The 15,561-nt window shown below is 39.1% G+C and overlaps 1 protein-coding gene across 1 annotated transcript; it reads left to right on the plus strand.

Moving 5' to 3' along the window:
* The first annotated feature begins 11,990 nt into the window (after positions 1-11,990).
* Positions 11,991-15,254, plus strand: LOC118241857 (uncharacterized). The gene is made up of 10 exons (XM_081725035.1): positions 11,991-12,165; positions 12,282-12,326; positions 12,897-12,941; positions 13,033-13,065; positions 13,217-13,261; positions 13,378-13,422; positions 13,508-13,543; positions 13,669-13,704; positions 14,598-14,642; positions 15,076-15,254. The coding sequence occupies exons 2-10, from the start codon at positions 12,284-12,286 to the stop codon at positions 15,108-15,110; spliced, it is 363 nt and encodes a 120-aa protein (XP_081581161.1). The 5' UTR covers positions 11,991-12,165; positions 12,282-12,283; the 3' UTR covers positions 15,111-15,254.
* Positions 15,255-15,561: the final 307 nt, after the last annotated feature.

The raw sequence follows: 15,561 nt of genomic DNA on the forward strand, positions 1-15,561 counted from the left end.
CCCTCTCTTGGTCATTTTTTATTTTGGAGTCATGCAGCAGACTAGATCATTTGACCCCCCCTTACAAAAAGAGAGCTAAGTTTCCACGTGTGTCTCCAAATGGCCCTTACGATGGGGGTGACAGCTCAGACTCACGTTACATCTCAACTTAGCTTGGTGGTCCAAGCCTGGCTCTCAGGTGAGGCCAGAGGAACAGGAGGAGGAAGAGGGAGGTGTACCTCAGACAAAAGTCACCAAACAGCTCCAAGACAAAGAGCCTCTGCTCCCCAGTCCAGGCGCAAGGCTTTTCCCAGCACCTGTGAGTGACCAGCCACCTCACCTTGGCCTGACCTGTTGAGAAGGCCACGGAACAGCCAGTGTGAATTTCCAAACAGACGTGGCCAGTGAAGCCTGACCCCACTGCTGCACTTTGTGACTCAGCCCAGCCTGACCTGGCCTACTCTCCACAGCAGAAGGGCGGAAGGGCACCAGAAGCTCACAGAAATATTAGACTTTAATTTAAGGCATAAGAGGTTCTTAGTGACTGCTGTAGTCTCCCAACTGATATCTGTGATATCTGTGAGAAAAGAAGTACCTTTAACTTAAAAACAGGTTCCTCTGGCAGGTGAATTGTTCAGGTAACATTTTTGATTTGTTTTGTTTGTGTGTAAGTTTAGCCCCTCAACATTTCTGTAATATCCAAACCTTATGGGACTGATTGAGATAAGTGTGTTGTTAATACTTTCATATGATGATAGCAGATTATACATTTAATTGAAAAATGACAGAAGCCAAAAATAATTGTGGAACGACGCTGATTCTAAGACAAGGATTATGCTCTAAACAACTAGAGTTACATATTAAGTATGTAATTTTATTAGATGTTTTGTGTTTAAACTAGAAGTTTAAACATTATAAACTCATTTGTATGTTTGTTCATTTAAACTTATTTATAATGATCAAATGCAAGTTTATTTCTGGTATTGCCTACAGTTTTATCATTGGAGGAATTGGCTGGAACATGAGCTGATTTAGTGAGCCTCTATTCATGATTAATGTCATGAGCATCAGTAAATCAATTTTATTGGGAATTTTTTTCTTACTGATAGATTAGTTGTAAGATGAATTTGTTCAGTTTCATATAGCCAGTGAGAGTTCACAGGAGGCAGGAATGGGAACGTGATCTGATGCACTGATTCATTTAAAGTCCACCTTAAGTCTCTTAACTTCCCACTGTCCAGCAATATAGCAGACTGGAATCCTCCCTGAGTGATTCATTACAGAGTGGTCAGGTAATCAAGATTCAGTTGTCCTGTAGTTTCAGAGGGATTCATTTTTAAAAAAGAGGGGGGAAGCTACAAAGCTAGAAAGCTTGAGATGTTGAAACCTGAGAACAGAGGTAAGAGTCTGTATAGGAAACAACAAACAAACAAACAAACAAACAAACAACAAGAACATCTGTGGTCTGGATATGTGTTTGACCACCATCTCCGATTCCCTGCAGACTGAAATAGCAAAGAGTCTGTGAATCTTGCTGTAAGTGACACTTTGCCAGCGTAACACCAACCTACCTGTACACCAACCTACCTGATTTCCCAGTGAAAAATCTCTCATCTCCCAGCCTCTGCCCATATGGTACACCGAAGTCCCTGCAGGGCGATGAGATGCAGATTCACTGATTGATCCTGCAGCCAAGCTGGACGGATACAGCACCAGGCCATCTAATCTCATCACCCAAGATCGGCTCCAAGGCCGCTATGGTTTCACCACACTACAGAGGCCTTTTGTCCCTGCTCAGGCAGGCCTGCAGACAGCAGGGGAGGCATAGGACATGAATCAGGCTAAGACACATCTTGGCAAGATGACCGGCAGGCCTTGTTTGGGAGTAATAATGTAGCCTTTCTATACATCCCTAACTCCAGCCCTTGTCATCTGATCTTCTGTAGTAGGTGGAAGTTCTCATTTCCAAAGGGATCATTTTTCCAAACTAAGCCCTTGCTTGAAGGTTCTGAACAATTGTATGGACTTAAACCCTCTCAGAGGTACTAATTACTCTTTGTTAATAAACATCATTCCAACACTGCTGAAGATCAAACACTATATGTATTCAGTATTCAGTAGTTTCAGCATATTATTGTACTCCTGTGTCACAGCAAATTAAAAAGTCACCTGTCTTGTTTCAATGGGGGCTTGTTTAATGCTGGTGGTAATTACATTAGTTATAAGAGACATCTACTGCAGCTTATCAAGGGGGATTTATTAAAGTAATCAATCTCACGGTCTACTCTTATTAGTTACACTCTAAAGCATTAGACTTGTCTATTACTGATGTGAACTGGCATAATGAATGCGCAATCTTTCTGCAAAGACTAGATATTCAGTTACAGTAAAGAGACACTCAATTAAAGATTCTTATACATACACAGTTCAGGTCCTGTGCATGAAACCACCTTTGAGGCCCATACCTTATTCCAGACTGACTGGAGTATGGAATATATATTTTTAGAAGGTTTTTTTCTATACAAATCCTCAGCCAACCCAATACAAGTTTCAAAGGAAAAGGGGGGCATTGGTGAGGAAAAGGCCAAGCTCAGTCAGCTATAAGGGCTCATCCAGAATAAGGTCTCTCAGGTAGGACAGACACTATCTCCAGTCTACCCTATAGCTCTGTGAAATTTCTGTCTAGCCCAACCACTCATTTACAGTTCTTTGGTATGATCTGAGAGAACGTAAGAGAGAGAGAGAATGATAGAAAGAGAGAGAGCAGGAAAGGAAGAATGAGTTATACTTTATTTGAAGAGGGCTGTGCCCTTGACAAGAAGAACTCCTCAACTGATCAAGTCTGTCATGAGTAACGGATGTCAGTAGATTTCAACTTTCTGCTTATTTATTTATTTTTTAGAAATCCACATATTTATCATGTTTTTCCCTCCCCCCAAAAGTCCAAGACATCAAACATTCACTGTGTGTAAAAAATAAAAAACACTGCACAATTTTTCCAGTGTTGTGTGCAAATATTGGGAGCAGCCTGGCTGATAAGGGCTGGACTTGGAATGAAAGTCCTGCCTCTTCCCAAAATGGGGGCTGGGAGGGTATAAAACAAATATGTGTGCCCACTGAAGCACAGGCAAGTCAAAACCCTGCTCTATGTCTGTTCTTGAGTTTCCCACTTAGACCTGTTCAAAGATGTTGTCAAGGTAAGTCAATAATAAATATATCTCTATTGCTCTTGATGCTAGCATCATACCAAGAAATCATAGGTGAGCAAGTGCTAATAGATATTATAATAGATATAATAGAGCATGTGAAAGACTGTGAACGTGCTGTGGAGCTCAGTAAGGGGATGCTATGGAACAAGTAAAGGTGTTTAGATGTGGTAATATAAGCTTTTGTTAATTTAAACATTAAGATAAAAACAGCATATTTTAAATGAAACAGTGTATAAGGTACTCTGATGCAGCTCTGATGAAATGTGAAATCTGGTATTGATGTGGTTGATGGTTTTGATGATTGTTGCATATTAACAAACTAGTTAGTTATTTAAAAAATAATGTGGTTTTGATTAAAGTTTGATCTGATCACACGTGTAATTAAGATTTGAGGGTGTGGTCTCTTGATTGGGTGTGGACTCTTTTTATCCAGATATCACACATTTATTTTACATACTTATTTTGCATATTCAAATAGCACTTATGCTAAGATAATGTAACTGTTAAATGTGCATGACAAAAAGAAGCAAATCTGATGTATTCAAATGATCTTTACACTGGACTCTACAGACATGCTTCATCATTAGAAATGTACCTTACATGCCCTGCCTCTAGAGTACCAAAGAACCAGAGTTGTAAGATGGGTTCTCTGGGAACATGCTCACTTCTGGGACAGGTGCTGCTTGCTTGCACATCAGTAATTACCAGAAGATTTTTTTTTCCAGAAATCTATTAATTGCTTCATTAACCATTGCCTTTCTGGCAACAACAGTTTCAACTGCTCCAGTGGAAGGTACCATGCTCTTTCAAATATTTTTACAACTGTTCTTGTTTCTGTTTCTTATCCAATGTCCATCTTTAGATTGTGTTAGAACAGTGTTAAAACATATATGCTGTCATCACAGAATTGTATTTGTGATCAGAGCATCCACTGTGGATAAAAGCAAATCTTCCTTTGCAGATAAAGAACCTGAGGAGAATGATTTTGAGGTAGAGGAGGGCGAGGAAGAGCTCTCAGAGGAAGAAGAGGGTAGGAGTTGAAGGTCTACTTTCAGTCACTGTTTACATCTATGGATTAGCACCCACTATTCTAAGTGCAGCAAACAAAAAGTTTGGGAAATGGCTTATTCTGAATAGATGTAAACTCACAAACAATCCTCTTAGAATTGTGCATCAGTCAGTGAAAAGCAAAAAAAAATTGTTATTGCATTTATAGATATACAGATAAAACCAGCAATAACCTTAGTTTATATCACAGATATACTTACACGGTTGTCTTTCAATCACAAACCAATGATACCAATTCACTTATAACCTGATTAGCTGAACTTAACCCAATTAAACAAAAATAAAAGTTTTAAAATGTGCTAAATTTCTTTTGATGAAACAAACTCACATTATTACCATTCACAAAAAAATGTGACTACAATCCAGTATCTGTGAGTTGTTATCGCTTTTAATGGCATGAGAGAGAGACAAACGTACTTTGGAGGGCTCTGTTTGTCTGTTTGTCAGACATGTTCAGCAAGTCAGACTAAAGAAGGACAGATCTGAAAGTGGAAGACGTACTTGTGATCAGTTTTTATAAACTGTATCCATCTCCTCTTTCTTTTCAGACGATGATGACTCCAAAGGTCAACATATAAAGGGTGGGTGACAAGTTAGAGTATTTAGAGTACTTAGAGTTCTACAAGTTAGAGTACAAATTAGAGCTACTGTACCACCAATGTAAGGAAAATAAATAATCTTATGGTTTAATAAGACAACTTTACACCATGGTGTGTATAATTAGTGTACTATTTCATCATGCAATCCTCTAATAATGATGGTTAGGCTTATCAAAACATATATGTTGGCATTCACTTTCCCAAAACTACTGATCTTAGAATGATTACATGCTAGGAATGAAAAGCAGGCATTGGCATTTCATACATAAACATATTTAAAAACATAAATTTTCTGTGTGGCAAAAAAGAAACATTTGGCTATAATGGAAATAATCAGTCTTAAAATAATTTATAAGAACCCTATAAACTCTCATAATAAAAGGGCGTAATTGCAGGTGTTCAGTTTTTCAACACACAGGATGCAGAAGGTCCCATAAGTAATAGATGTGTCTGACAGAGCGCTATTGTTCACTGCTTGTGGGGCACCTAACCAGAACCAACCAACTGCTTAAACGAGATTTGATCTCACAAAACTTCCATAATATGTTTCTTGTTTCTCTGGGGGGGGGGTGTTCTCAGCAGGAGCAGGAGCCCAGCAGGCTACGGTGGTGTCCAAAGGGTCGGGTAAGATGAAGCTAATCCTCTTTTCAGCTTTGGAGACAGAGCTTTCTCTGGGAGAACACTGAAGTCCTCAGCTGCAGAAAGCAGCTGCCCAGTTGCTCCTTAAGCTTGTTTAATGCCAAGCGGGTAAAGTCAGTCACTCTTTAATCTGATCAGATCCTGGGTATGTGCGTAGCCATGGCAAAAGGGATCGATAGCCTCTGCATGTTACCTGATGCAGTTATAGATACAGGAAACTGGAACTGGTCTGGTGAGATTTACGTAGTTGTCTTAAATGAAGCTTCAAGTTGCATATCGTTAAACGTGTGCTGAGAGGTATTTTAGAGGGCCATAACCTCACCTGCACTGAAGGGCTTGTTCTCTCCAAGGTGCAACTGCTCCACCTGGCACTGATCTGGTGGGCGAACCTCCAAATGGTAAGGAGAGGAAACTCTATTCGTTAACCCCGGGAAACAAGTCCATTAGCCCAATTTTCCCATGTGTTCAGTGACAAAACGACGCTGAGTGAGTTTGTTAGAAACTCGGTGACCCCTATCCATGGCTTCTTAAATGTGCTCTTAGCTTTTTAGAAAATTGATCCTAACAAACCATGTCTTGTTGTTGCCCAGGTCAGAAATTGAACGGAGGCAGTGCTGCACTAACAGGCATTGGCTGTAAGCCTCCTTCCAATCTATCACAAACAGAGCTAGGTGCTTCAGCACAAAAGACAGTGGCGGTTTCAGAATCAGCTCTGTTTGAAGCAATCCCTAACACTGACCTGTTTACCTGACAATAGTTTATACAGAACTATATTTGAGCATTACAGGAAGTAACAAATATGGGTTTTAAACTGTTTGTAGGTAAATTACAGATATACTGGTGATACTGTTTGACCATAATTAACTTTCAGGCACATGTAGTGGAGCATTCAGTTTGAAGTATTGGCTGAAGCATTAGTCATGTAAGATATTGCTTATATAACAGGACTGGACGCTACACACTCTAATTATGCAGTAATTTTGTTGTGTTATGTTGTATTACAGCATCATCCAGCTCCTCGGGAATAGTGGATGGTTCTAACGGTAATGAAAACTGCTCTCATCCTCTAGTTTAGTCTGCTTAATTTAACCTTCCACTGTTACAGGATAATACCTACAGCACTTGCTGTCTGACTGTGGTTCGCTTGCAGGAAGTAGTGAGAGAGGCCCTCAGTCATTCCGCCCTGGCTCCAGCTCTCAGGGTAATGCAGTGAGATATTGAACTGTTAGGCCTGTTGACCACCAGTTTTGCCCCAATCTCACCTCCTTCTTTTTCTGTTTTTAGGCTCCAGTCTGTTTGGACAAGGTGGGTTCACATCAGAAGCAGTCACTGAAGGAAGTACCTTACACAACGGCTTAGAAGTAAAAAAAAAAACTGAGACACTGAGATCAGCAGATCTATCAGCAGAACTATCAGTGAGATCAATAGCTCTATCAGTGAGATCAGTAGATCTAGCTCTTAGGATAATTTATGACTACATTTGATTTAATGAAACCAAGAGCAGGTAAAATAACTGCATATGATGGAGTTATTTAAAAGGATATTCAATAATTTAGAAACAAAACCCTCTTTTTCTACTTGGTGCTGGTGGAATTTCCAGTTTGTGTGTGGTATGAAGCATTACAGTTGCTTTTCTTATCTTAATGAATATATTTTGGCAACTACCCAGATTCATACAATTGTGGAGATATATATAGAGCTCTTACTGTGTTTTTTGTGAGCTCCATAATAACATTTCTTGAAGATATATAATGTTACAAATGAATAACTGAATATTTCGAAAATGTTGTTCAAGTTCTAAATACCTATTTCTGGTGAAGTGAAAATAAACTCAGATGTTTTGTAATGTCAAACTGAATAAGACAATTATTTTTGGTGGAGTCATAAGTGCAGTTGGTGACAGGAGCTCAGGGTCAAAGGTCCCTGGTAAGGGCCAATTCTTTTAAGAATTATTCCTGAAATATACTAGAACTACTATTAAGTCTTCATGCTCCCTAGACCCTACTCAGTTTTATTTATTACAGGTACAGCTGGAACTGCTCATTCAGACACTAATTCCCACAGTAACTCTTTGTCTAATCATGTGTTATGACATGCACGTTTGTGTCATTTTACACGATATATCTGTGGTCACGAATGTATGATCGATCAGTTTGGTATTTTGTGCATTTTTGAATAATGCATTGACCCATCTGTTTTCCATTAGGCTCCCAAAGCCAAGCTTCAGCAAGCCATGTGCCATCAGGCCATGTGTCTGTTCAGGTGGCTCCAGAGCATACAAGTGAATTGGTTGTCCTTTCTGCCGATGTCCAGGCACAACCTTCAGGTGTTATCACTCAAGACTGGCATCAGTCATTCATTATAACAGTGGTTTTCTTCTAAAAACATTCTCATCTCCCCCTGTAGTGGAATGACATCTTATGAGATTAAGATTTGGTTTCTGAATATTGTTTGATTCTTTTCTTTTCTGGGTGTGCATGTGTGTGTGTGTTTGTGTGTATGTGTAGAGTCTGAGGCAGTATCTCCACATCGAGAAGCATCTAAGTATGACAATGGTATGCTAAAATGTTTTTTCACTGTATAGCACACTGCTGAATTAGTTATTTCCATTAGCTGTTCTAACATCACAGTGTTAGAGCTTACAGTACACACTACTCTCCTAAAGAGCCCTTTCATTGTAGGTGAAAGCCAGACAGATCATGTCGGATCCCAGATTGAGGCCGCTGGTACGATGACACAATGGGGACAATGCAAAATAATTCACCAATTCAACAAAAGGTTTTTAATTAAAAACAAGACAAATTCCCATCATATATATGTATATGTAATTCTTTTTTTCTATTTAAATCAAGGGTCTGAGTCAATAGGGGAGATGCCAGAGACTGAGAACAATGGTGAGTAAATTCATAAACCTGGTAATGATCACAAACTCCACTGTTATGTAAAATAATGCTGTTTAAACAGGCAGTGATAGATCACACACATGAAGAGCATTCAGGGTTTATCTGGCACTCCCACAGGCAATGGACAGAAGCAACTGACTAATGGAATAGACCCAGGGCACACAGGTGGGGAACCTTGAAAGTTCTACAACAGTTTAGCGATTTAGACTTAATGCTTCATTTTACTCTCTTGTGGATTATATTTTACTGAATCCTAATATTTCTAGAAAATTGGCCTCTAGTTTTGAATTAGGTTTTCCAAATGCAAATGTATAATGCTAAACTAAGCATGATTTTCAGCACAGCTCTCTCACTATTGATTTAATAATCCAGAATACAGTTAAATCATGTGCACTGAGTGTCTTCCTCACTTCCTGCTACTGACAGACTTGAATCACTTCATGGAAGGAACAGTTCAAACAGAACCAACAGGTATGCAGGAACAATTCAAAATCTTGGTTTCAGTCAGTAAATTAAATCCACCAGTTATATACCTTTATCTATTATATTTTACCCAAGTTCACATTCATTTCCAATAGCAAATCATAATTACATATAACGTTTCATGTATTTCACAGGTATTTTTGATCCTATTGACACAAGTTCTCATATGGAAATTACAGGTAAAAAGGCTTAATGTTTTAGCAATACTGTATTTAACCTGGTAATATAAGCCATTAGGTCCTGAATCAATCCACAATCAGTCCACAGCACATTTGAACCATTCCAGCTTCTTAGACAAACACAGAACTGCAGAATGTTGATTACCTAGTGAGGGTCTGTTGCAAAATGAAATGCAACAAAACTAAGCCTTTGCTGGAAACAGTACATTCTAACCGAAGACATTCTGTGACCTGATTTTTATCACTAACGCTTAAGACCCTTGTGCTTTTCATTGCAGAACAGCGTGACTATTTTGACCGATGAAGCGCTTCTAAGCATTTGCTTTTCTGTCTCCACTAATATGTCATAGGTGTACTAGACCAGTCGAACCAAAACTTCCTCATTGGCGTAATGGGTGAGCATCCCTGTTCTCCATGGGAGGCTGTACAGAGTGACGTCTGGGTCTCTGCTTCCTCAAACTGGCTTTATCTCTGTGCAGGTGGCTTGGGTGACAGCTTTGCATCATCACATCCCTACACTGATTCTATAGGTATGCCTGCAGACCTCACCGATGCACCCTCAGCCATGACGCCTACATGTCTGATCACTGATGCTGTCTCGGCAGATCATATGGGACTCGCATTACAAGTAGAATCTACAGGTTAGTGTCCCATTCTGAGCTTTCATTACCCATTTAAACTAAGCCAATATTGACTGATGTTTATGATCTCTGGAACACCAAATCAAATGACTTCTCACTCTCATTTGGCTTGTGAAAACAAGGACGTCCGACATTAACAGTTTACATGGAGGTTTATTTGTAAGTGTGACATTGAGTGTAACAACTCATCAGAGCTCTGCAGATCACAGACCCCCAGAGTTTGGTTCCTGTCATGTTGTACTAATTTTGGAGGCATGCTGGTGATAAAAATGCAGCCAGATGCTGTTGCCCAGGTGAGTTGGGAAATAGAAAGGTGGTGTAAATCAGGGACAGACTGCATCACAGGCAGATCTCTTTCAGCAGCTGGGCTGGATCCAGGAGAGCCAGCTAGTGGTGTTCCGGTTCCAGATTCCCCAGCAGATACTAGCGAGCACCTCTGCTTCCCCTGGCAGGTGGCATAAAAGTATCAACCTCTTTTACCTCATCATACCTTGGATATGCTCCGTCAGGCTTGTCACAGTGTTGCTCGATACTCAAAATGTCAAACATGAGATATTGAGGAGTTGGTGTGTATAAGAGGACTGCACAAAGTGTTTCAGTTATCTTACATTTCATCCTTCTTCCTGTGAGGTCAGTTTGCTTGTGTAGTCCTCTTAATGTTCATAAAATTTATTAATTGTAATATTGTATCTTAAGCACTTCTCTAATATGTCTGATAATACATTCAGTCCATTCAGGTCCTGGTCACTTCTCTGCAGGGACTGGCCCAGGTGCTTCTGTCCAGGCAAATGGTAAACACATAACTCCAATCTGCACTGACACAAAAATGGAATCGAAGAACAGACATGCAACACACAGTCCAGGACTGCATCTCTGCACCATGTACAGTGTATTTATTTTTTTAGTATGGGACACTGTTGTTATTTATGTTTCCAGGGTCCTATGACAAAGGTGTTCAGTATGTCTCAGTTGGAGATATGACAGGTAAACGCATTCTTAATACAGTTGACGTGACACTGAAGTAAGCCAAAATCCCATTAGACTGGTCTAACTAATTTCACCGCCCCTCAGAGGGTGCTGATAACAATGGCGCTGATTCCCCTGATACATTCGGTAAGTTATTATCTGAACCTAGTATGTTATAGCCAAGCATTTCTTCTGCAAATTGTCACATCATTCTTCCCTGCCTTACAGGCAATGGACGTCACAGGCCAGTGGCAGACATACACGGAGGTATGAACATAACACAATAGAAGCAAATCCAGATGCAACAAACGAAGCAAGGAAGTCAATCTTCTGTGTGTATGCTGTTTTACAGGAGACACTTTTGGGATTGGCAACCATATTGGTATGTCACTTGAATCAAATAGCCATCAGTATCATAAGAACATGCACAGACATGAATTTAGTCCAGTTTTTCCTGAGGCCATTTTTATGTAGCCTAGTCAAGGGAACTTTTCTAATCAGTCCAAGAAAATCATCAGATTGTTTTCACAAAGACAAACACACAGCTGTTAATTGTTCACCCCTATGGATCATGACATCATAGACCCATCTGTTGATTTGTTAGCCATAATTCAACGTTTATGGGCTTTCTTTCAGCCAATCAGCCCATGGAATGCTGGGTCCTTCCACCAAGCAGCTGTTTTCAATGTGGAAAACAGATCATCATTGGAAATTTTTCTGTCCCTCTTTTTTGTTCCAGATAAAGAAACAAATGAAGCTACTCCATAACTCTAAGAAATTTCAACTGCAGATTACATGACATGTAAAAAAAATAGGTTTGTATAACCTTCTTTTGATTGGTTTCTCCTCTGTGCAGGTATCGATCAAGGCCCTGCCACACATACAGATGCAGGTGTGTTCAGATGACACAGACAAATCCACAGAGCTGTTGACCGCCTTTTCTCCATAGTGCTATCACAGTAGCTTTGCAGTATGAAATGCCAGAATAAATTTATACCTATTTCACCATTCAAAGTTCAAAAAGTCTCAGATGAGCATTAAATAGCTACTGAAAACATGAGTAATAGCCAAAGAAAGAAAGAAAAAGATCAAGTAAAAACTTTGCATTTTTCTCTTTCAGTGGGAAGATTTGACCTTAAGGACCCCACTCTAAGCCCCTACACTAAATTGACCAGTAAGTAGACTGAAGTCACAGAGGTGACACAGTTTGACCTTCTACAGTGTCTTATCAAAATGTAATCCAGTTCAAAATACAACCTCCGTTCTTTTTCTCTCTTGCTTTTCAAAGTGGGTGGCTCAGTCACAGGTATAGAAACATGGACAAATATGGCAGGTAATATCTTTGATGATTTTTTTATTTATGAAACACTAATTGCATTTTTAAATGGTATAAGAAAAGGATGGGTGGATCCATATGATTGGAATGATTGCTGTATTGCTATGAGCAGGTTTAGCCACTGAACCATTAAACAATGGACACACCCATACAGGCATTACAGGTAAATAAACACTGTGATTAGTGTAAAGTTTATATGCCATACATATAATTTAAACATAACATTACACATTTCATATGATGTGAACTGTAACAAAACTGTGTGTTGTCAAATTCCAGCCATGAGGGACGCTGTCTCCAGTTCCAGCCCTCTGGATCCATTAGGTTTGTGTTAAAGCATGACCAAATGAAGTAGTTAACAGGTAACCGAAGTGGAAAAAAAATTTTTTTGACATTGTTCCTTAGTCAACTGTGATCTATTAACCTTATGGTCAACCCGGTCAACCCGGGGCTACAGAGCTGACACGTGCAGTTGGTAAGCATAATGAGATCAATCAGAAGAGTAGTCTCTCACGTAGATCAGATAGCTACTGCTTATTTGTTTACCTAGACCATATGTAAGACATGTAGGAAGTTAAGGCCTCCAAAATTGTTGATTCATTCATTATATCAGCACATATAAAACCCCTTAAACCCATGATGCCCAGAGTTACCACCTAAAATGCTGCCAGTAATCATCCAGTAATCTGGGGTAACTGTAACAATGTTTTAGCAATTCCTTAACAGAATCAGAATTAGAATCAGACTTTACTGATGTAGTAACGTTGCACATAAAAAGAATTTGTCTTTGGGTACACAATAACTCACAATGCTGAAATAGAACTTACACTTTTACTATCACATTGCATGATTGTCATAAATATTTCCAATAAAACAAATATTGATCTCACATAGGGAATGGAGGCATAGGTGTAACTGAAGGAATCTCAAATCATACAGGTAAGTGTAGTCCTTTCAGCATGTTCAGTGATGGATCCACCCACTTGCTCATGTAATTATTTTATATTTAGTTTGTCCTTCTCAACTACAGGCTCTACGTTTGAGGCTGGGCTTGGACATACAGGTAAGTAACTATTAAACATACTAAACAATATTACTTCTACCTGATCAATAGTTTTAAATGGATTTCAGACAAACAAGTAATTATGATAAGTCTGTGCAGGAATCCTTGTACAATTTAAAAAGTCTTTTCAAAACCACTTTTCCCATTTTAGACCTCACACAGACACATAATAGCATGGTTCAGACACACCTCCCAGGTATGGAAAGTTTAAATGCAACTCCCAGTCAGTGCCAACCAACTCAATAGCCCATCCTTCTTCGTGCATTAGAAAAAATGCCTTTCTGCTTATTTTTTATTTCTCGCACTCTTCAGTTACAGAGAATCCTGTTGCAGCTTCCTCATACACTGATGCCATGGGTACTGGTGGATCCTACTGATCGAGTTTGAATGTACATGTAAAGTTTGATGTTAAACTTTATTAACTCATGATTTATATTTTCAGCCACAGCTGTACCTCAGAGGGCACTCGGGGCTCCAAGTAAGTTTAATATTGTATATTTCAGAAATCCAAACAGATGCAATGTGTCAAAGAACATCTGTTTACCTGAACTTATTAAGTGCTTCTTTTATTAACTGTGGGATTACTTATACTCTCCACAACAGTTCAACTTGGTGCTACAGAACAGACACAACCAGCTGGTAAGCTTAATGGTAGTTAACTTCTGAACAGTAACAACTTCTAACTTAAATTATATTGCTTGCATTTTACCTGGGAACAGGTATAAGGCTTGTCACTGGCCAAACAGTCTAATTACAGTGAATAAACTAAAAACAATCATGTTCCACATTGCTTTTTGAGTGAATGTATTGTTACAAGCTAGTGATAGCCGTAGTGCAACCACCTGCGATGCCACTCAAGAGGCATCTGTGGTATGCTCACCTCTTTTGGAAAGACTGACCTGAACAATTGAGTATGTTAAAGGTGTCCTTTGGGAAAGCCTTCATGTACATGGGAGGAATTTGGGAATCTGAGATAGGAAACTGTTCACTTAACATAGCACAAATCCTGACATTGCAGTTAAGACAAGAGGGTGATTTTATCCTACAGGTATCCACTGTAAGGCTTAGGTCTTTAGTCAGTCGGTTAAGCATGTGGTTTAAATGAATCTGAGTTTACCTTTTTCACTACATTAGAGAACACCTGAATTGCAACTCAAACTAAACTGGGGATAAACTGGGTTAATAATCTCTATACTACATTTTGTATATAGTAATTGGGCAACTGCTATAAACAGCACCACTCACAGGCAATCTTAGAATCAGAGACTATGCACAGACTATTGATTACATCCATAAGGCTCTTCATGCATGTCTCATTTAAGAAGTTTGAATTTGGTTTATATTAACGCCATCACCATTGCTTTGGCTTCCAACATGAAAAAATGGCAAAATGTTTTAGTAACTAAATAAATAAATAATTTGTTTTAACAACATGGGGTTTAGATAATGTGATATAATGAATTCTACAATCTTGTCTATAAACAGATGCTCCATAGCTCTTTCCTTTTGTCAATTTTGCTTGCTCTGTCCAGTCTCAGCAGGTGAACAGTACCACACATCTGGTCAGGGTCCTGAAGGTAGGTCACCAAGCCTCCTTTCATGACACAACACTGTTATTTCTACTGAAACAAGTCTATTTCCAACCAATGGTGATTGGGTACAATATACTGTGTGTAGGATGTGAACTGTAAAATGTACAAACAACTGTTAAATTAGTTTAATAACTGTTTAAAGATGGATTGTGCTCATGATTTGGTCACTGAAACACACAGTAAACTCCATGGACACTGCTCTTGTAGTCTTGAGAGAGGTAAGATTTAGAGGATGAAGTTACAATACAAATGTCTTTCTGGAAAATGTAAAACATCTGCATCCTTGTGGTCACTATCCCTGAGCGCATAAATAAATAAATAGACAAAATAAACATTTTTTAAAAAATGGGGAAAGGGTGTGTTCCAAAAGCTTAGCAGAAAACCTGCATGAAATAACTGAATTCCACACTTCTGCTAGGTGCAGAAAATGTGGAACTGGAAGATACCTGCTGATTTTCACATGAAGCCACGTGTGAAGTTTCTGCGCTACAGATTTCAGTGTACGGACCAGTCTACTTGGTGGAAGGACACCCAAGCCACCCAGTAGCCTTAGACTTTGTTTATGTCTGCCAGTCTTATTTTTGTTTAACTATTTAAACATTAAGAGGACACTGTAAGGTAAAAAGGTAACTTTTTCTACCAGGGGTGGGGGGATGAGGTGGGAACCACAATGACATGTATTTAGCAGTAATGGGGCTGGGGGAACAACCAATTTCCCTTCAAATTCAAACAAATGTTTAAAAGCACAAAACAGTGCAAACTTTTTTTTCCCCCCATTTTTTTGTGTGCTGTATTTCAATGCCTAGTTTGATGAGCAATATTCTTTACAAGTGTCACAAATTGTACATTGCTAAATGTATTTCAAAATAATCTCCACATTAAATTTAACATCTATTTTGAACAT

This window comes from Electrophorus electricus, chromosome 2, assembly GCF_041902795.1.
Source record: "Electrophorus electricus isolate QZ-2024a chromosome 2, ASM4190279v1, whole genome shotgun sequence".
In the NCBI taxonomy this organism is placed as follows: Eukaryota; Metazoa; Chordata; class Actinopteri; order Gymnotiformes; family Gymnotidae; genus Electrophorus; species Electrophorus electricus.